This window comes from Miniopterus schreibersii, assembly GCF_964146895.1.
Source record: "Miniopterus schreibersii genome assembly, chromosome: 1".
Taxonomy (NCBI): domain Eukaryota; kingdom Metazoa; phylum Chordata; class Mammalia; order Chiroptera; family Miniopteridae; genus Miniopterus; species Miniopterus schreibersii.
The window spans coordinates 52347046-52368566 of record NC_138101.1 but is presented as its reverse complement, the minus strand read 5'-3'; the positions used below and the strand labels follow the sequence as shown (position 1 = coordinate 52368566).

At 41.5% G+C, this 21521-nt stretch overlaps 1 protein-coding gene across 3 annotated transcripts in view; it reads left to right on the top strand.

Annotated features, from left to right (window-relative positions):
- Positions 1-21521, top strand: part of LOC308555250 (broad substrate specificity ATP-binding cassette transporter ABCG2-like) — a gene marked incomplete at its 3' end in the record, with an annotated part of 67720 nt that overhangs the window by 27704 nt on the left and 18495 nt on the right. For 2 of the 3 annotated variants that reach the window (XM_081133272.1, XM_081133274.1), the window contains exons 1-8: positions 3015-3087; positions 5144-5365; positions 8188-8247; positions 8854-8968; positions 9558-9710; positions 11983-12140; positions 18714-18865; positions 20460-20564. In XM_081133272.1, the coding sequence (XP_080989398.1) occupies positions 5163-5365; positions 8188-8247; positions 8854-8968; positions 9558-9710; positions 11983-12140; positions 18714-18865; positions 20460-20564 (946 nt within the window). In that variant the 5' untranslated portion in view covers positions 3015-3087; positions 5144-5162. Of the gene's footprint in view, positions 1-3014; positions 3088-5143; positions 5366-8187; positions 8248-8853; positions 8969-9557; positions 9711-11982; positions 12141-18713; positions 18866-20459; positions 20565-21521 lie in introns of those variants that run through there. The other variant, XM_081133273.1, reaches the window with a different exon arrangement.

Below are 21521 nucleotides of genomic sequence, written 5' to 3'. Positions count from 1 at the left end.
TTGGACACTGATCTCCTGGTTCATGGGTCAACGCTCAACCACTGAGCCATGCCGGCAGGGCTCCTTCAGTTCTTTTGAGGCAGGATAGTAAACAGCTAGGAAAATTCCTTGACAAATGGAATGGGAAAACTGAGACAGATAGCTGAACAAACTGGCTGAGCAATTTACAACTCTGGATAGCCCCAGGTGCCTAGCAATGGGCAAAACTGGCCCCAGATCTCACCCCCAGGGTGGGCTTTCCTTCCCTGGTACATCACTGGTAATGTAGTTTAGACCCCTTGACCTTTCCTCTCTAGAGATAACCTTTCCTCTCTGTTGTATTTCAGCTCCAGGCCCACAAAACCAGCAAAACGAGGTGGGCTATGCCAGGACCAGCTGCAATGATTAATGACCCTCTGCCCTGGCACCGACCAATCATTGGAGACCATGACACTGAAAGGATAACACCTGGAAAAGCTGATAAATATTCTATTGAGATGTCCCCTAACACCTCCCCTAAACTCCTAGACTTTAAAACCCTCAGGCCCAAGGTCTCAGAGCTTACTCTCCCTCCTGAGAACACACCCTCGCCTCTCCCTTTCCCCTTTCCTTCCCCCACAGTCATACATCTCATAAACTCTAAGGGACCCCATGAGACTTGCAGCCAGGGCAGCGGCAGCTCAGTCCAGGGTAACCCCCTGAGCCTGTCCCCAAGGCCCTTTTTTCTCTGACTTTCAAGAGAGCTAACAGCAGCCCCACCTTGGCTCATTTCTTTCCCAAAGTTTCTAGAGAGACAAAGGAGACCCACATAGTCTCTCTCCCATTGCTTCTTCTATCCTAAACCCTTCCCTGTTTCACTGTCCCCAGCTTTAATAAGTGTACTCTCAATTACCTGGACTTGTGTTGTGAAATCTTTCCTGCAGGAAGTCAAGAACCCACACATTACAGGCCGGCCCTAGGCAGACCTGCTCTGGGCCGGTCCCTTTTCCACTAATAGTTTTATCTCTTTCCCTACTCCTCAATTTCTTCCCCCATTTTGTTCTGACCTCTCCAGTTCCTAATAATCTGCAATGCAATTTTTTTGAGTCACCCTCAGTATTTTCATTGGCTATGTTAACCTAAAAATAAAAAAGTCAAAATGAGAGGCAACAAACATTAATTCAAAATCATAGAATAGTTAGCAAGCACTGATTCAGAGAGAAACCCAGAGTGTTCCGATGATGGGGTGAAGGCAAGGGGTTTTCATGAGAAAGGGAAAGGAAATAACTACATGAGTAGAAGGAAGGAATTTCTACTGGGTGCTAATAAACTAAGGATGCTAATTCTAAAAAATGCCTTTAACTCTTAGTTCACTGGTAGTCAGGATGTCTGCTTTCCTGTTAGCTTTACTAACAGTTGTTTGAAATACAACGTTCATTTGGCCTAGTCCAAAGGTTATTTTGCCCAGTTTAAACATCCCAAAGGTTCAAGGAGCAAGACATGCAAGGCGTTTCCTCTCCAATGGCTGCTCTAGTTCTATTTTAAAATGGCTCCACTTAGGCCAACTCTTCACAGTTATAAATGGAATCTCATTTTATTGTTGCTTTACTGAAGACAATACAGTTTCATTATATATATAAACATATATATACATATATGTATGTATACACACACACACACACACACACACACACACACTACATATGTGTAACATTATTTTAATCCTCCCCTGAGGATATGTTTTTATTTATTTGAGAGGGAGAGAGGAAGGGAGAGGGAAAAAGAGAGAAACATCAATGTGAGAAACATTGATCAGTTGCCTCCAGCACACACCCAGACCAGGCCCGGGACTGAGGCTGCAACCAAGGCACGTGCCCTTGGCTGAAATCAAACCCAGGACCATCCAATCTGCGGGCCAAAGCCCAGCCACGGAGCCAGGTGGCTAGGGCCGGATATTATAATTTTTGTTTGTAAATGCAAACCAGAAACTATCTAGATGCAAGCACTAATTTCCGGGAGTAGATACAGTAGGTGGATTTTGGCACAGCCACACGCACTCATAAAGCCTGATACCAGCGCTTGTCCTGAATCTTGCAAATCCCTTTCCAACTTTTCCATAAGAGCAGTGTCTTGCAAAGAAGTGTTTATTACAGGACTGTGAAGACTGCATTTAAACTGTTTTCAGTAATACTTTCATTCAAAAAATTTTCTTTCCGACCCCCACCTGCCCCGTAGATTTCGCTCCTGTTTTCCTGGGCCTGGGGCGCAGGAACCTAATTTCTGAGAAGCGCATTAAACAGAGGCCGCCACTGGCTCTGGACCGGCACCAGGAGAACAGCCTTGGCGCCAGCGACCCCTGGTGCTTGGGCGCGGGCCACCTGCGGTGACCAAATCCACCCAGGGCGGACGAGGTGTTGGTGAGCTGGGGTGCAGTCCTGTGATTACAGGGCTCGTCCCCAAATGTCCGTTTCCTACGAGCCCTGAACAGAGTTTTCGGCTTGCCCCTGAGTGTTGCGTGACCCGGACCCACGAGGGGTGGCGGCGGCTCCCGCGCGGAGCTCGGTACTCGCTCGACCAGGGACCGGGGCTCGCTCGTAGCTTCTGGCGGCCAGGGGGCGGCGCCACGCCTCCCGCCCTCCTGCGGGCGCGGACCCCGAGCGGGACCCGGGGGAGGGGCCGCCCCGCGTCTCTCCGCCCCGGGCCGGGCCGTGCGTTATAAAGCCGCGTCCCGCGCAGCGCGCTCTCTCGCCGCCCCGCTAGCGGACCGCTGCCCATCGCCCCGACCCTGACGGCGACCGCGACCGCCACCCCGGGCCGGCCCCTCGCCGGGTGTCCCCACACGCGTGAGCGCTGGGCCCGCGGGGAGCGCGCGGCGCGTTTGGCGGGCTGTCCGCGGGGCCGTGGGCGTTGGTGCCGGGACGCCGCCTCCTGCGGGCTTTTCGGTCCCGAGTCCCCGGTTACAGACCGAGTCCCGAGCGCGCAGGAGGGAACGGGGAGCCCAGGATCCTCCCGCAGAGACTGGGAGACGCAGGAAGGAGGCCCCTGGACAGGAGCCGGGAGATTTGGAGAAGCTTCTTCACGTCGGAAAGCACAGTACAAATGCTTGTGAAGTAGGACCTGCTTCCTTAGGTAGGTGGGGAAGGGCTGGCGGACTCACCTCCGCGCTCATAGGGCTGATTTTAGTGTCTGCCGCCGACCACATGGACCTGAGACCCGAGCCCTTGACCTGCTGAGTGAGTGGTGACTGCCCTTTGGGACGCCTGTGGCTTGGACGGTCGGTGGATGTTGGGAGTACATTTGGTAGAAAATAGAAAACTGTTCAGCTGAGATGACTAGGTTCTAGTTAGTTCCTCCGAGTTTAATTTGATACTGAATATGAAAGACTTAGCACAATACCCTCCAGAGATCCATCCAAGTTGTTGCAGATGGAAAGGTTTCATTCTTTTTTATTGCTGAGTAATATTCCCTTGTATATATGTACCTCCTCCCTCTCTTCCCCCTTCCTCCACCTTCCCTTCCTCCCCCTCCTCCTCCTTTTTATTGATTTTAGCCCTATCTGGTTTGCTCAGTGGTTAGAGCATCCCCTGGAGAACTTGTAGGGCTCCTGGGTTCGATTCTGACCAAGGGCATGTACCTGGGTTGCAGGCTCGACCCCCCCGCGGTGCCGGAGGCAACCAATTGATGTTTCTCTCTCTTTCTCTCCCTTCCACTCTTTCTGTAAAGCAATGAAAAAAATGTCCTCAGGTGAGGATTTTTAAAACAATTGATTTTAGAGGGAGAGAGAGAGAGACATCGATTTGTTGTTCCATTTATTTTTTAAAAATATTTTTTATTCATTTTTAGAGAAAGAGGGAGGGAGAAGGAGAGAGAGAGAGAAACATTGATGTGAGCTGCTGCCTCCGGCGTCCCCCAACTGATGATCAAGTGGGATACCCTGGCATGTGCCCTGACCAGAATCGAACTGGCACCTTTCTCTGCAGGGGAGGGCACCCAAGCAACTGAGCCACACTGTCCGGAGCTGTTCTGCTTATTTATGCATTCATTGGTTGATTCTTGTGTGTGCCCTGCCTGGGGATGAACCCACAACCTTGGCATAGCATGGCCAGGCTCTAACCACTGAGAACCTGGCCAGGGCTAGTTTGATTTTCTTAATCATTTTTATACTTAATTCTAAATCTTCCTGGAATTTAAATATGTTCACCCATTAAGTAATGTGCCATTTTAAACAATTTTGAAGTTTATTTTCTTAGCTGATTGGAGGAGCATTATATGCAGTGATATAAAGCTTGGAGCTATAGATTCAGAGAAATTTCTCTTGTCCTTAATTGCCTGGCTAAGCCTTCTTTTGAAATGCCTATGTGATAGATTTTAAAATTACAGCCCCCCAAATATAAAAAACAATAATAGGAGGTGAAGGTGATCATGTAGTCTCTCCCTGATCTTGAATCATATAATACTATTCTTTTCAAGCTAAACAGGTATAACTCCCTCTCATCTTTTTCCTGTTTCATAAGTTTTGAGTAATTTTCATACACTATTCACTTATTAGATATGTAATTGATATCTAGTTGGAGTTTATGTATTCGGAGTTGTGTCTGCCTCCCTGATAGGAGTTCCAAGGTTTTTCTTATCACAGTGATATGGACTGTTCATTGGAAATTGAGCTATGTATTTCAGGGCAGTTTAAAATGGACTTGTTTTTAATGTTAATATATCTTATTGAACCCAATAAATCCAAAATCTTTTTACTGAAACATGTAATCAATATAAAAATGATTAATGAGGTATTTTACATTTTTTAAAGATTTAGATCACTATTCTTTTTACTGTTTTTAATTGAGATATAATTGACATATAACAGTTTCAGGAGTACAACATTAATGACTCAAAGATTGTATATATTGTGAAATGGTCACCACAATAAGCCTAGTTAACGTTCATCATCACACAGTTACAAGTATTTCTTTTCTTGTGCTGAGAACTTTAAAGATCTCTTAGCCACTTTCAAGCAGATAATACAGTGTTGTTAACTATACTTACCATGCTGCACATTACATCCCCAGGACTTACTTCTTTTATAACTGGAAGATTGTAACAAAGCAGACTTGGTTTAAGTATATTATTACCTAGTATTTACAATCTCATTTTCTGGACTATCAACTTACTGTTGCTTTTCCCTCTACAGAAAGGCAGAAGCTCTCCAGATGTCTTCCAGTAATGACCAAGTTTTTATACAAATGTCACAAACAAACACCGATGGCCTCCCCGGGATGATCCCCAAAGACCAGAAGACGTTTACTGAGGGAGCTGTGTTAAGTTTTCGTAACATCTGCTATCGAGTGAAAGTGAAGAGTGGCTCTCTACTTAGTCGGAAAACAGTTGAGAAAGAAATACTGATGAATATCAAGTATGTGCATGAACTTTTGTTTCAGTAGCTTTATTGACAGCAGTGAACTTCACAGGTGTTGCTCTTACAAGTACAGTGGTGCCTGGGTTTTCGAATGTAATCTGTTCTGGAAGACCGTTCGAGTTCTGAAACATTTGAAAACCGAGGGATCCACAGCCGACAGCTGGGCCTCAGGGCCTTGCCCTCAGTGGAAGCCGTGGGGCATGTACGACTTCCAAAGTGTGTTGGGAAACCGAAGCATTTCCTTCAGGGTTTACGGGGCTCCTAACCCGAAATGTTCGTCAGCAGAGACATTCGAAAACAGAGGCACCACTGTACAGGTGCATGGACATTTGTGTACATATCTTTACAGATACATAGACACATACTTTTGTTTGTTTCCCTCAACTGTGAGTGCAATGGTTGGATCACATGTTAGGTATAAGCCTAATTTTTAAAAGAATGGCCAAACTGTTTTTAAAGTGGTTATATCATGTGCATCAACATTTGTTTGAGAAACTGAATAATTAATGTGTCACTTAGTTTTTCCTGGGCTAAGCCTTCTGGTTTAGTGGAAAGAGGACTGGTTGTGTGACTTACAACTTCCCGATTATGGGGCCAGAATTGTAGTCTGTGAGCTTCATTATTCTAGCCTGTGAAATAAAAAGATCTGTTACTGTATGTTTTGAGTCAAACACTTTAGGTATGCAATTTATAGCCTTTATGCTCTAGAAGCAAGAGTTAGGAGGTTGAAAAGACAATATACTGTGAAAGTCCTCTGGTTTTCAAATAGACTTGTTTTAATTTAGTGACCTGTTTATATAGTCGTTTATCATCTGTAACAATTTACCTAATGCTTTCCCACATTATACAGATAGACAGAAACTACTAAATAAAACACTAGCTTAGCTTAAGTTATGGAGTGGAAATCCAAAGTGGTCTTTTCTGCTAGTAGCAGCTAAGTGCTCCCAAAAGCCTGGGAAATGACCAGTCAGGGAGAAAATTTTTCCATGTGGTTGGGGAAGAAAGGACAGGGACCTGGTATTGATTGGGTGGTGGTGAGATCAGGGTCTGTGTAGAATTAGATATAACTTTCTTCAGGCAGCAACACATAGTCATGCCTACTTCTTTGTTGCTTTCTGGTATTGGTTAAGAAACCCTGACCAGGAAAGTAAGGAGAGGAAGGTAGGCACAAAGCTTTTATCTTTTGCTACATGCCTAGATAAAAGTGGCTGACCTTTTTGAAAGCTAACAATGTTTTTGTGGAACATTACAGTCAAGAAAGTGTTGATCACTTCAGATTTTGTGCTAAGTGGAAGGTAACAGATAATTTGAATATGTGCAGGTTGGATGGATTTCAACTGCATACTGGGTGAGTGTTCATTTACCTTGCTTATGTTTCAGTAGAATAGTAACTCAGGACACTCAAAGTGTCATCTGCTCAAGGCTTCATCATGTTTTTTCTATGATTCATTAGAACATATTCCTGCAATAGATGAATTCTTTACTTGCATTCCTGGGTTTATAAAAACGGGGTCAATATTTTTTCACATTGTTTTCATTAATTACAGTGGACATATACTATTATATTAGTTTCAGGTGTACAACATGGTGATTAGACATGTATGCCTGTTACTAAGTGCTCACCCCAATAAGTCTCATAGGACTCCTGGGCTGAAGCACTGTGTAGAGCTGCACTGTGAAGTTTGTCACTCACCACAGCTGTATAATGCGAGTAGTTGCCCCCGTGAAAGTCATTGTCTGGGAATGAATAGCCTTCTGCTCTGCACCTTCCAGGGGAATGGGTCCTGCGTCCTCTGGGGAGTAAAGTTGGATTTACCTCCCAATTCCACAGAGATGGGCGTGGACGCCGGGGTTTCCAAGGGGCTTCCTCAGGCCTCCATTGCATCAGGCCCCTGTGGCTGCGGTGGGCCACCCTTTCCTCTCCTTACTCCAGCGCATTCTCCTAACCATTCTAGCAGTTGCCTTCGGGGTGAAATTCAAATTCATGTTTGCATTCTTCCTGAGTCTCAGCACAGTCAACTCTGCCTTAATTTTTTCCTACCTTCCTCCTCTATCTGAATATTCTCTACCCACCGTCATCTACGGAATTTGTTTGGAACATGCAGTGTCCACGCCATGTGTGTACGTCCCTAAAGGTCATCCCCAGTAGAAAGTGGCGTCTCCCCCTTCGAAACAGAATTTCCCAGGGCATATGTTTTACTTTTACAACTGGAGTAAGAATTTTGTCAGCATTAGGAACTGGTGAGGTTTTCTTTTTAATGCCCAAGGTGCTTTTTTTCAGTCATTGAATTTCTACTTCAGATGTATTGTTCCTTGGTCTGACTAGATTGAGTGGTGAGAGCACTAATGCTGGTGGCTCTAGAAGCCCGTCGACTGCCTCATTATCTAGAACTTGACTGGGCGGCAGATCAGGCGGCCTGAAGTAATTCTCAGCAATCGCTACTCAAGACCTGCGGTGCACTTTACATTATGTCAGAGAAGTAAGGGTAACAGATGTTTCAGGAGAATCTTTTACTTCAGGGAACCTTGAAAGTTTGTGTGCCCTTTTCCAAAAAGTGTAAGTGGTTTAGAAAATAATGGAAAGGAATTTAGAGAGACCTGAGCCATTTTTCCTATAGGTGCTGACTAGTGATGACATCCTTTGTGTACTAGACTTGTATTAATTGACATTTTGGTTTCTCTCTTCCTTTAAAAGTTGTTTTGTGCTTATTTCCTGTCTAATTTCTTCAACTTGCATTGAGTGTACTAAATGCAGACCCTAAATGTTTAGAACTGGTTTTAACCAGAACCAGTAAACCGGCCTGTTTCTGCATTTGCAGTGGGATCATGAGACCCGGCCTCAACGCCATTCTGGGACCCACAGGGGGAGGCAAATCTTCGTGAGTATAACAGAGAATCAGTAAGCTTTCCCCTTGCAGTTTAATGTGCTTTCAAAGCTGGCTTTTACCGGGGCAGGTAGTAGTTGAGTCTTTGCTGCATGTCTGGCCTGGGCCTAGGCGCTATGGATCACATGCAGCCATCCAGCCGTGGTTCTGCCCTGAGGAGCAGGGAGTCCTGTTAGGTGAGCTTTACTACCAGGATGTGATCGGTGATTGGCATACAGCTGTTAGCTATGATTTGAGCTAATGGGGAGGAAATTGAAGGGGATGACAGTGAAAGTGGGAGATGGAGCAGAGTAATCATGGAGTGAGCCTCAGTAAAGGAGCACATTGCCTGTGTTGTGATCCCAGAGGTCAGGCAGAGTGGAGGGCTGTTTGTGAGTTCTGCACTGGATCAGCCAACAGTGCTGTGTTTTCACATTTTGGGGCTTTACTGTAGCACAGAGTAAAAAAAGGAACTTGGGGATTAAAAAAATACGTAATTATAGTTGAACCATAGAATTCCTTGATCAGCTAATTTTCTAACTTGAACAGAATTTGTACTCAGAGTGGCTGAGAGATATAACCTGAGTTGGAGAAAAACACACCATATATGTCCTTTTACAGGTTGTTAGATATCTTAGCTGCAAGGAAAGATCCACAGGGATTATCTGGAGATGTTTTGATAAACGGAGCCCCTCGACCTGCCAATTTCAAATGTAACTCAGGTTATGTGGTACAAGTAAGTATTGGTCCATTTCCATTTTAGATTTCTCCTCCTTTCTGTGGGCAAGTGCCTTGCTGGAGTTCAGTTTGGTTTCCATTGATTACATGACATGAGCCTAGAATCAGCTTTTTTTAAAATACCAGCTTTTTACAGTCTCCCATAAGATATAGAATAGTGTTTAATGAAAAGGCAGGGAGAATCTAGAAAATGAACGTTATAAGGACAATGATACCAATTCTAGTTGTCATATTCCCAAAAGAAGCTACCGTCTTACTTTTCCCCTACCTTTAACTCTCTCCTTCCCTTAGTTTAGAAAAGTTTTTTGACAAATGTTTGTGTAAAGCAGTCTGGAAATGTCTGCTAGTAGTAATCCTAATTACCTGTGTTCTATTTAGGTGTACAGTTAGGGAATGAGAATTATTCCTCCAGGCTTTGTAGCTATCTGTATATGGAGTTATTTTTATATTTGTATAACTGTGAGTTCATCATTAACTAGAGCTTCCCCTTGGGTATGTCATTTTTGTGGATTAAGTTGTACATACTGACGACTGATGTTACTTGAAAAGACCTGATATGTCTTGTTAAAATGCCTTTTTGCCTTAAGGATGATGTTGTGATGGGAACGCTGACAGTGGGAGAAAATTTGCAGTTCTCAGCAGCTCTTCGTCTTCCATCAACTATGAGTAATCGTGAAAAAAATGAACGAATAAATTTGGTCATTCAAGAGTTAGGCCTGGCTAAAGTGGCAGATTCCAAGGTAATAGGCCCTCCCCTGGGTGGGTGGTGTTACGCTTATTTGGAAGTTTCTATAATGTGTGTGGTCATAAGTGGCTGCTTTCTGTAACGATGGGAAAAGTGACTAGCTGCATAATATGAAGGTGGAAATTAACCGGGAAAAGAAAATGAAAATGACTGAATCCTGCAGGTGAAGTGTGGCTGTGTGGGCTGGTAAGTAAACGTGCTCTTGCAAAGACCAGGCTCCACTTCCCTGTGATGACAGCGCTTGCTCCGCCCCCACACTAATTGTGTTAAGTCCTGTCTCATTCAGTATCTGTTCACTAACTTTCCTGTTTTTGTTTTCTCTTTCCTTTTTTAGCTAGCCTTCCTCTCTTCCTCCAGGGGACTTTGTCCTGTTACTTTGGAGGTATATTTCTGGAATTCATAAATGAGGAAAATCCCACGGCTGTTGCTCTATATGTTTGACTTTGCTGTAATTTTGCTTCCAAAATTATTTTCAGTCCAATTAGCATTTGCTTCTAATTTGTGTAGCACCCAAGTTGTTTTCCTATAGCCCTTCTTAGGGCACTTTGTCTCCCACCCCTCCCCCCTCGTCCTCCCTCCCTCCCTCTCTTGCGCCAGTGTAGCTTACAGACTGCCATGTGCCGGGCTCCCTTGGGTGTTACAGGTAACAGCTGTGGGCAAGAGACACCAAAGTAGCTCCCTGTGTGGTTTGTGCAGGATCAGGAAGGGGAAATGAGATGAGTGAGGGAACGATTTATAGTTGATGAGTAGACGTGGAAGATTTTCTGGGAAGACATTTGAAGTTTTGGGTGAAGATGAGCTTCTCAGGTTGTCATGGCTCTAGTTTAATTCCCTGGGCTGCCCCTACTCAAAGGTGATGGAGATGGGGTATTCTGCTGGCTGCTGCTTCATATGATGCTTCTGACAGTCTTTATGTAAAGTGTATTTTGCTGTATTTTATTTTGAAGAATAAGTCTGAGCTACTACCATTTACCACTTATTTTCATTTTATGAGTGAGTGGGCTCCCTTTGCTGGGACTCTGTTTATGTGATTCTGTCTTTCCACTAAGGTGCTTTCCTGCCTCTACCATTAGGCTCTCATTGCCTGGGTTCCTTGCATGGATTTCCAGGGAACATGAGCTGAAGGCAGTTGTTGACTGCTAAGAATTTATTTATCTAATTGATCAAAACAATAGATTGAAGATGTTTTACCTGTTATGAAATTTTAAACATAAGAGACATGTAGGGAGAATGGTCTGATTACTGTAGTAATGACATGACTGCAGTATAATTAATGCAATGATATGATTGCGAATAACGTTCACCTAGATTTCCCAGTTGATACTGAGTTATTCAATCCTGGCTTCAGGTTTTTCTTTAAGGAAAGTTATAAATATCATTTTTTGCCTCTGAAAACATTTTTATTTTACAAAAGAAGGACATTTGTCTACAAGACTACAATATCATTACCAACTAACAAAATTAATAATATTTTAATATTAGCTATATAGAGTCCATATTTTTTCACAGTTTTCCAATAGTTTCAAAATGCCTTTTATAGCTCTATCGTTATGGGATCTAATCAAGGGCATGAGTAGCCTTTGACTGTTCTCTGTTTGAAGACTCTTACTAGAAGAGCTGTTTCCCGCCTCCTGCTTCCTCCCAAACCTTCCTGCTCCCCCACCACACTCAGTGACACTGACTCGTTGGAAAGACGGAGCCAGTCACTTGTAGAGTGTTCTGCCTTCTGAATCTGCCTGAAAGAAGGGGTCAGGAATTCTGCTGTGAGTAGGGTAGAGACAGGGTCGATTTGGGAAGCCTTACAGTGATTTAGGAGGTGCTAATGTGGATGGTAGAAAGTGCACTTTCTTAGCTGCCAAGGCCCAGCTCTTCTTGTGAGTCCACTTGAGGATTTTTTTGGTGGGAGAGAAATGTAAGTACATTAGAAGACTAATAAATTACAGATGCTTTCACCTATCCCTCTCCTATTTTTATCCCTTTTTGGACTGTGATTTCACTGTCAGGGCCCTGTATTTAATCTCTAACTTCTGATTTTAAAACTAAATATTTGACTTGATAAGGAACACATAGAACTGTTTAAAGCATGGGCTTCATATCACGCTTAGCCACATACCAGCTCTAACCTGAGCCTCAGTTTACGTGTCTAAGTAAAGAGAATCCCACCTCTTTTCCCACATACTCATTTATTTGCTCTTCAGAATAAATGAGGATTTGAGATAGAGTGCCTCTTGGTTGTTTTTGTAATCATGATAACATTTGTGTGTTAGGTTGGAACTCAGTTTATTCGTGGTGTGTCTGGAGGAGAAAGAAAACGGACTAGTATTGGAATGGAGCTTATTACCAATCCATCCATCTTATTCCTGGATGAGCCCACAACTGGCTTAGACTCAAGCACAGCGAATGCTGTCCTTTCTCTCCTGAAGAGGTAAATGCAATGGGAACATTATTTTATGTTCAGACAATATCTGATGACCTGCTGTGTACCAGGTAGTATTCTTGATGTTTGGGATGCAGACAAACATTTCTCTCTTCTTTGTTGGGAGGAAACAGTCAATTAACAAATATGAGTTTCAAGGAAAATGAAGCAGAGTAAGAGTATAGGGAAGGCTGATGCGGTGGGGTTCAGTGGTGCTGTATCAAGTAGTAGGATGCTCAGGGGAGACCTCAGCGATGTGCCATGTGAGCTGTGAATGAGGTCTGGGTGTCTGGGGGAGAGATTACTTTGTGTTTTTTTGGTGTGTTTTGTTTGTTTGTGGCTTAGACAATAAGGAAATATATTAATTTTTACGTAAAGGTCTAGAGGTTCGGGACTGGTAGGACACCAGGATGCTTATTTGTACTATTTGTATCTTTCATTCTTATCATCATCATAAGTCTAGAATGGTTAGTCCAGCTTCTGTCGTCACATCAGCGTTTCAGATGAAAACAGGGTAAAAGGTGGGCATTAGCTCACTCTTTTTTTTCTTTTTATTGAATTTATTGGAGTGACAGTGGTTAACAAAATTATATAGGTTTCAAGTGCACAATCCCACAACGTATCATCTGTATATGCCTCTTAAAAAGGGCATTTGGAAATTGTCATTTGACTCTGTTTATATCCCATTGTGTAAACTTAGGCCCATAGACACATCTAGCTGTAAAGGAGGCTGGAAAGCTGAAGTATTCCAGGTGAGCAGGTATCCAAAAAAATTTGGATGAGGTTAACATTAAGGAAGAAGAAGAGAACAGTTATTGGAGTACAGCTAACAGTCTTCACATGAGAACTGCTATTGGTCTTTGAACTTTGGAAAATATGGAAAAATTACTATGGCATCCGTTGATAAGTCTTCATTTTTTGTTGAAGACTGAATCACCACCTTTGAAGACTGGAATCTCAACAACAGCCCAGTTACTCAACCATTAAGTGTTTGAAAATTTAAATGCATTAATTTTTGTGTCCTACCCTTTATTTTTTTATATTTGATAAACCTTATTTTATTATCTGATCACTTTATTTATTTATTTATTTATTTATTTATTTATTTAATTGACTTTATTGTTGAGACTATTACAGATGTCCCCCTTTTAACCCCACTGATCCCCTCCACCCCACATCCATCCCACCCCCAGGCCCTCCCCACACCAATGTCCACGACCATGGTCCATGCCCATAAACATACAAGTTCCCTGATTAATCTCTCCCCACACACACACCCCTCCCCACCTTCCCTCTAAGATCCCTCAGTTTGTTCCAAGCTTCTATGTCTCTGGATCCACATTGTTCATCAGTTTATTTTGTTTATTCCACATGTGAGATCATTTGGTACTTCTTCTTCTCTGACTGGCTCATTTTACTTAGCATAATACACTCTAGTTCCCTCCATGCTGTGCCAAAGGCAAAAAGGTCCTTCCTCTTCACAGCCACACAGTACTCCAGGGTGTAAATGCGCCACAGCTTTTTTATCCACTCATCTACTGATGGGCAGTTGGGCTGTTTCCAAATCTTAGCTATTGTGAATTGTGCTATGAACATAGGGGTGCATAAGTTCTTTGCAAATGGTGTTTGGGGTTCCTTAGGGTATATTCCCAGAAGTGGGATCACTGGGTCAAATGGCAGGTCAATTTTTAATCTTTTGAGGAAACTCCATCCTGCTTTCCATAGTGACTGCACCAGTCTGCATCCCCACCAGCAGTGTACTAAGGTGCCCTTTTCTCCACACCTTCGCCAGCACTTGTAGTTCGTTGACTTGTTGATAGTAGCCATTCTGACAGGTGTGAAGTGATCCCTCATTGTGGTTTTAATTTGCATCGCTCTGATGATTAGTGATGTTGAGCATTTTTTCATATGTCTCTTAGCCATTTGTATGTCCTCTTTGGAGAAGTGTCTATTTAGGTTCCATTGCCCATTTTTTAATTGGATTGTTTGTCTTTTGTTAAGTTACATAAGTTCCTTATATATTGTGGATATTAACCCTTTATATGATGTGTCATTGGCAAATATGTTCTCCCATACAGTGGGCTCCGTTTTCATTTTGTTGATGGCTTCCTTTGCTGTGCAGAAGCTTTTTATTTTGATGTAGTCCCATTTGTTTATTTTTTCCTTAGTTTCTTTTGCCCTAGGAGATGTATCAGCAAACATATTGCTACGAGAGATGTCTGAGATTTTACTGCCTATGTTTTCCTCTAGGATTTTTATGGTTTCATGCCTTACATTTAAGTCTTTTATCCATTTTGAATTTACTTTTGTGTATGGTGTAAGTTGGTGGTCTAGTTTCATTTTTTTGCATGTATCTGTCTAATTTTCCCAACACCATTTATTGAAAAGACTATCTTTATTCCATTGTATGTTCTTGCCTCCTTTATCAAATATTAATTGACCATAATGGTATGGACCAATTTCTGGGTTCTCTGTTCTGTTCCACTGATCAATATGTCTGTTCTTGTGCCAGTACCAGGCTGTTTTGATTACAGTGGCTTTGTAGTATAACTTGATATCTGGTATTGTGATCCCTCCAACTTTGTTCTTCTTTCTCAGGATTGCCATGGCTATTCGGGGTGTTTTTTGGTTCCATATAAATTTTCGAAGTGTTTTTTCTAGATCAGTGAAATATGCTGTTTGTATTTTAATAGGGATTGCATTGAATTTATAGATTTCTTTGGGTAATATGGACATTTTAATGATGTTAATTCTTCCAATCCATGAACATGGTATACTTTTCCATTTTATATCTTCCTCTATTTTCTTTTTCAGTGTCCTGTAGTTTTCTGAGTAAAGATCTTTCACATCTTTGATTAAATTTATTCCTAGGTATCTTATTTTTTTTAGTTGCAATGGTAAATGGGATTGTTTTTTAGGTTCTGTTTCTGAGAGTTCATTATTGGTGTATAAAAATGCCATCAATTCCTGGGTGTTAATTTTGTATCATGCTACCTTGCTGAATTCATTTATTAAATCTAATAGATTTTTGGTGGAGTCTTTAGGATTCTCTATGTACAGTATCATATCATCTGCAAATAATGACCGTTTTGTTTCCTCCTTTCCAATTTGGATGCCTTTTATGTTTTCTTCTTGTCTAGTTGCTGTGGCTAGGAGTTCCAGTACTATGTTGAATAAGAGTGGTGAAATTGGACACCCCTGTCTTGTTCCTGTTCTTAGGGGAAATGTTTTTAGTTTTTGCCCATTGAGTATGATGTAGGTTTGTCATATATGGCCTTTATTATGTTGAGGTATGGTCCCTCTATTCCCACTTTGCTGAGAGTTTTTATTAGAAATGGGTGTTGGATTTTATTGAATGCTTTTTCTGCATCTATTGATATGATCATGTGATTTTTATCTTTCAGTTTGTTTATGTGATGTATCACGTTTATTGACTTGCGAATATTGTACCAGTCTTGCATGCCTGGAATAAATCTCACTTGGTCATGGTGTATGATCTTTTTAATATATTGCTGGATCTGATTTGCTAATATTTTGTTGAGGATTTTAGCATCTATGTTCATCAGGGGTACTGGCCTGTAAATTTCTTTCTGTGTAGTGTCTTTATCTGGTTTTGGAATCAGGCTAATGCTGGCCTCATAAAAAGAGTTTGGAAGTGTTCCTTCCTCTTAGGTTTTTTGAAATAGTTTGAGGAGGATAGGTGTTAATTCTTCGTTGAATGTTTGGTAAAGCTCCCCTGTGAAGCCATCTGGGCCAGGGCTTTTGTGTGCTTGGAGCCCTTTGATTACTGCTTTAACTTCATTAGCAGTTATCAGCCTATTTAGACTTTCTGACTCTTCCTGATTGAGTTTTGAAAGGTTGTATTTTTTTAGGAATTCATCCATTTCATCCAGGTTGTCCAGCTTGGTGGCATATAGTTGTTCATAGTATTTTCTTACAATCTTTTGTATTTCTGTTGGGTCAGTTGTTATTTCACCTCTTTCGTCTCTGATTTTGTTTATTTGGGTCCTCTGTCTTTGTTTCTTGTTGAGTCTGGCTAAAGGTTCATCAATCTTGTTTATCTTTTCAAAGAACCAGGTCTTGGTTTCATTGATCTTATATATATATATTTTTTAGTCTCTATGTCATTTGTTTCTGCTCTAATCTTTATTATTTCTTTCCTTCTACTTACTCTGGGCTTTTCTTGTTGTTCCCTTTCTAAATTTTTAAGTTGTAGGATTAGAGAGTCTATTAGAAGTTTTTCTTGTTTTTTGAGGTAGGCTTGTAGTGCTATGAACTTCCCTCTCAGGACTGCTTTCATTGTGTCCCATAGATTTGGAGTTGTTGTGTGTTCATTTTCATTTGTTTCCAGGAACTTTTTAATTTCTTTCTTAATCTCTTTGGTAACCCATTCATTGTTTAAAAATATGCTTTTCAGTCTCCATGTGTTTAAATGTTTTAGTGTTTTTATTGTAGTTGATTTCTAGTTTCATGCCATCATGATCCAAGAAGATGCTTGAAATGATTTCAATCTTCTTGAACTTATAGAGACTTGTTTTGTGTCCTAACATGTGGTCTATCTTTGAGAATATCCCTTGTACACTTGAGAAGAATGTATATTCTGTAGCTCTGGGGTAGAATGTTCTGTAAATGTCGATTAAATCCATCTGATCTAGCGTGTCATTTAGGGTCACTGTTTCCTTGTTGATTTTTTCTCTGGAACACATATCCAGTGAAGTCAATGGGGTGTTAAAGTCCCCGAGTATGATTGTATTGCTGTCAGTCTCTTCCTTAAAGTCCTCTAGAAGTTTTTTTTATAAATTTAGGTGCTTCTATATTGGATGCATATATGTTTATCAGGGTTATATCCTCTTGCTGGATTGATCCCTTTAGTATTATGTAATGACCTTTCTTGTCTCTTGTTATGGTCTTCATTTTGAAATCTATTTTGTCTGATATGAGTGTTGCTACCCTAGCTTTTTTTTCATTTCCATTTGCATGGGAAATTTTTTTCCATCTCTTCACTCTCATCCTGTATGAGTCTTTTGTTCTGAGGTGGGTCTCTTGTAGACAGCATATAGTTGCGTCATATTTTCTTATCCATTCAGCCACCCTATGTCTTTTTATTGGGGCATTTAATCCATTTACATTTAAGGTTATTATTGAAGGATACTTACCCACTGGCATTTTGTTTCTTTATAGCTGTTTCTCATTCTCTTTATTTCTACTTCTAATTACAGCAGTCCCTTTAACATTTCCTGTAATGGTGGTTTTGTAGTGATAAAGTCTTTTAACCTTTTTTTGTCTGAGAAGTTCTTTATTTCACCATCCAGCTTGATTGATAATCTTCCTGGATAGAGTAGACTTGGTTTCAGATCCTTCTTCTGCATTACCTTGAATACTTCATGCCATTCCCTTCTGGCCTGTAGAGTTTCTGATAACAAGAGCCTTATGGGAGTTCCTTTGTAGATAACAGCTTGCTTTTCTCTAGCTTCCTTTAAGATTCTCTCTTTGTCTTGGATTTTTGACATTTTAATTATGATGTGTTTGGGCGTGGGTCTCTTTGGATTCTTCTTGCTTGGGACTCTCTGTGCTTCTAGAACCTGTGTGCCTTTTTCCTTGACCAGGTTAGGGAAGTTTTCTGCCATTATTTCATCAAACAGGTTCTTTAACCCCTGCTTACTTTCAACCTCCTCTGGCACTCCTATAATATGAATATTGTTATGTTTTATGCTGTCCTACAGCTTCCTTAGACTGTCCTCCTGGTTTTTAATTGTTTTTTGTTTTTGGGTCTCTAATTGAGTGATTTTTTTCTACCCTGTCTTCTAATTCACTGACCTGATCCTCAGCTTCCTCTAATCTGTTGTTTATTCCTTCTAATGTATTCTTTATTTCTGCTATGTCATTCTTCATTTCTGACTGGTCATTTTTCATAGTTTCCAAATCTTTTTTCATACTGTTGAGCATCCTTACAATCAATATTCTGAACTGTATATCTGAGAGGTTGCTTATCTCTGTTTCCTTTGGCTCTTTTTCTGGAGACTTCTCTTGTTCTTTCATTTGGGGCTTGTATTTTGGTCTTTCCATTTTGGCTAAATGTTAGGTAGATCTGCTAGGGTTCTCAGTCTTTTTGGAGGGTACCTGGTACAGGCCAATGTCAGATGCAGTTTGTGACTGGCCCTGAGTACCCTGTTTGGGGCTATCAACAACTCCAGACTTGAGGTCTCCACTGCTGGGGCTAGATGCATTTGGACAGGGCCAAGATGCACACCAAAGTCTTCTTTTCTAAGGCCCGCGTCCCAAAACAGATCAGGCAAAGACTCAAAGCACCCTGAGGTCTGCCTCAGTCTGCAGACTTGTTAATTTGATTCTCTTAATGAGCCTCAGGCTGTAGAAGCTCCACAAGGTGGGGGAGCTGGTTGTTATCAGTCTCTTAACAAGCTTCAAGCTATAGAAACTCCTCTGGGCAGGGAGAGAGACTCTCCAGCAGGGTGGGGCAATTGCTTCAGGAATAAATGTGCTAAAGGGAGGAATAAAGTTTTTTGCTAAGAAGTGCAAAATTCAGATGTTTAATGACTCATTATTTTCTCACTTTTACCTTAGGATGTCTAAACAGGGACGAACCATCATCTTCTCCATTCATCAACCTCGTTTTTCCATCTTCAAGTTGTTCGATAGCCTCACCTTATTGGCCTCAGGAAGACTAATGTTCCATGGGCCTGCTCAGGAGGCCTTGGGATACTTTGCATCAGCTGGTATGGTTGCCTTTTCATGCAGTGAGATCCTTCATTCATAGAATCCTGAAAGAGGGCAGAGGAGGTAGACGGGATACTGCTTGATCTTCGAGTAGAGAGAACATGGGCTCCACCACTCCAGACCGTCTTCGGTCAGTTTGGTGCTAGAATTTGTCTTCATTTTGCAGCACTGGCTTGTTGTTTAGATCACTTTCTTGCCCTGTTTGAGTGTGCATGCATACTCTATGTATGTGTAGGACTGTTTCTACTGGGCCTATACTGTTCTGCTCTTAACTCTAGTGCCCTTTTCCTAATAGTTCAATAAATATATTGGCCTTATAATCAGTTATTAGTCTAACTGAACATTTTGAAGGGCCTAATACTGCCCTTCACCTCCACACCTCCTCATTCCCCCAAATAGTTTGTCTTCTTTTTTTTAAACTGAATTTTTTGTTTGTTTTTTAATTTTAATTTTAATTATTTATTTATTTTTAAATTTTATTTATTTTTGAAATCATTTGTCTTCTTGACCATATAACAGATCAGGCTATGTCATTTTTCCATTGCATGGGTTTGCCTTGATGAGGTTTCATGGAGATGCTGATTCATTTTGTAGTAACATTTGATTGAAGATTTCATCCTTGAGTGGATATGAGTGACTTACCAGTCAATAGAATGGCTACTCCTGAGTCTGACTTCAATGGGCCAACATTTATGACAGCTCTGGGCTCCCTGGTTGTATTTCAGATGAAAAGTCCTAATTTTTGAATGACTCATGCAGTCTTTATTTTAGAGATATATAGATATTATTATAGATGATGCTCCATGACCCCAAATATAGTTTTAAATATTTTCTAGCTATCTTTGAAAATTTGTTTTTGTTCATTCTCTATCATTTAACATACATGTGTCTGAGGAGTCTAGAGGAGATGAATCTAAGAGAAGACTACAGGCCAAATTGAGTTTAGATAATCAGGCACAAGAAGTGAGGGAAGGTAAAGCATTCAGGTGTATTATGTTGGTCACCTTTTCTTGAGAAAGCTGCTCTGGTGATTTGTTCTCTATGCTGGGATTGTAGCAGCATAAGAGATGATAATCTGGACCTGAATTTACTAGGTGGAGAAGCAACCTGTTGCTAAAGTGGGTGCTGGCATTCTGGCAGTCCGTAGGTGAACCCAGAGAATAGGACACACCCCGGGCTGGCTTTGCTGGTTACCTTGCTTTGAGGAGCATTAGTCCTACCTATAGCTTTTTTCTTTTTTTTTCAACTTCTATTTTTCTTGTACCAATATCTATTTTTTTGAATACATACTGCTAAGCACCAGGACATATTGGTATTTGTTTCAGGTCTCATGAATTACATTGGGCAACGCTTTCTGAGAGTTCAAGGTTGGTTTGGAGTATGATTTTTGCCAGGAGATAGAATTATTGGCATATTGTATGGCTAAATACATAAAAAGAAAGAGAAAACTAATAAGGAGAGAAGAGAGAAAGGAGAGAGGGGGGAAGCCATTAGATTCTGTCTCTCCCAGCTTCACCTCCCGCATCCCCCGAAAGTGAGTCTTTATTTCCTAAGACCATCGTGTTTGTGTACCTGTGTTGTCTTCTTCTGTAGGTCACCACTGTGAGCCCTATAACAACCCCGCAGACTTCTTCCTGGATGTCATTAATGGAGACTCCTCTACTGTGGTATTAAACAGAGAGGAGGAAGGTGATGAAGGTATGTGCATCTGTCCAGAGTCACAGATTATCCCCTAATTGAATTGCCTGAAGTTCAGCAGTGTGGTAGCTGATTAAAATGTAGCTTTGTGAATTTATATAACTAATACCAGTTGTATCTGTTGAGGCCCCGCTTCCTGGTAGACCACCATCTCCTTGTTGGGCCCACACATGGTGGAAGTGGGGAGGGGGCTCCTGGGGCCTCTTTTATAAGGGCACTAACCTCACTCACAAGGGCTCCACCTTCACAATCTAATCACTCCCTGAAGTCCCTACCTTCATATACCGTCACATTGGGGATTGGGTTTCAGCATATAAATTTTGGGGGGACATAAACATTCAGTCTATAGCACCAGTCAGCACAGATTTTGTTCTCCATAAGTGCTGTATTTTTATTTAATTTATAAATGATCATTTATATGATAGTGACAGTTCTAAGGGGAATTTCCCTTAAAAAATATGCTCATGGTGCCCTTGCCGGTGTATTCAGTGGTTAGAGCATTGGCCTGAGCACCAAAGAGTCTCAGATTCAATTTCCTGTCAAGGGAATGTACCTGGGTTGCAGGTCAATTCTCAGCCCCAGTCGGGGTGCATGCAGGAGGCAACCAGCCAATGTGTCTTTCTCACATTGATGTTTCTCTCTCTTTCCCTTTCTCTCTGGTCCCCCCTCCCTCCATCCTTTCTACTGTCTCTAAAAATCAATGGAAAAAAATGTCCTCGTGATTCTTTTGAAGATTAAGAAAATAATAATAAAACATAAAATAATAAAAATATGCTCATGGTTTATATAGTGTTTTGAAATAAGAAACAGCAATGTATGCATTTGTACTTAGTAGAAAGCAAGGATGAGGTTTTTCTATTAGGAATTACAACTTATGCCCTGGCTGTTGTGGCTCTGTTGGTTGGAGCATCAGGTACGGTACACTGAAAGGTGGCAGGTTTGATTCCCAGTCATGGC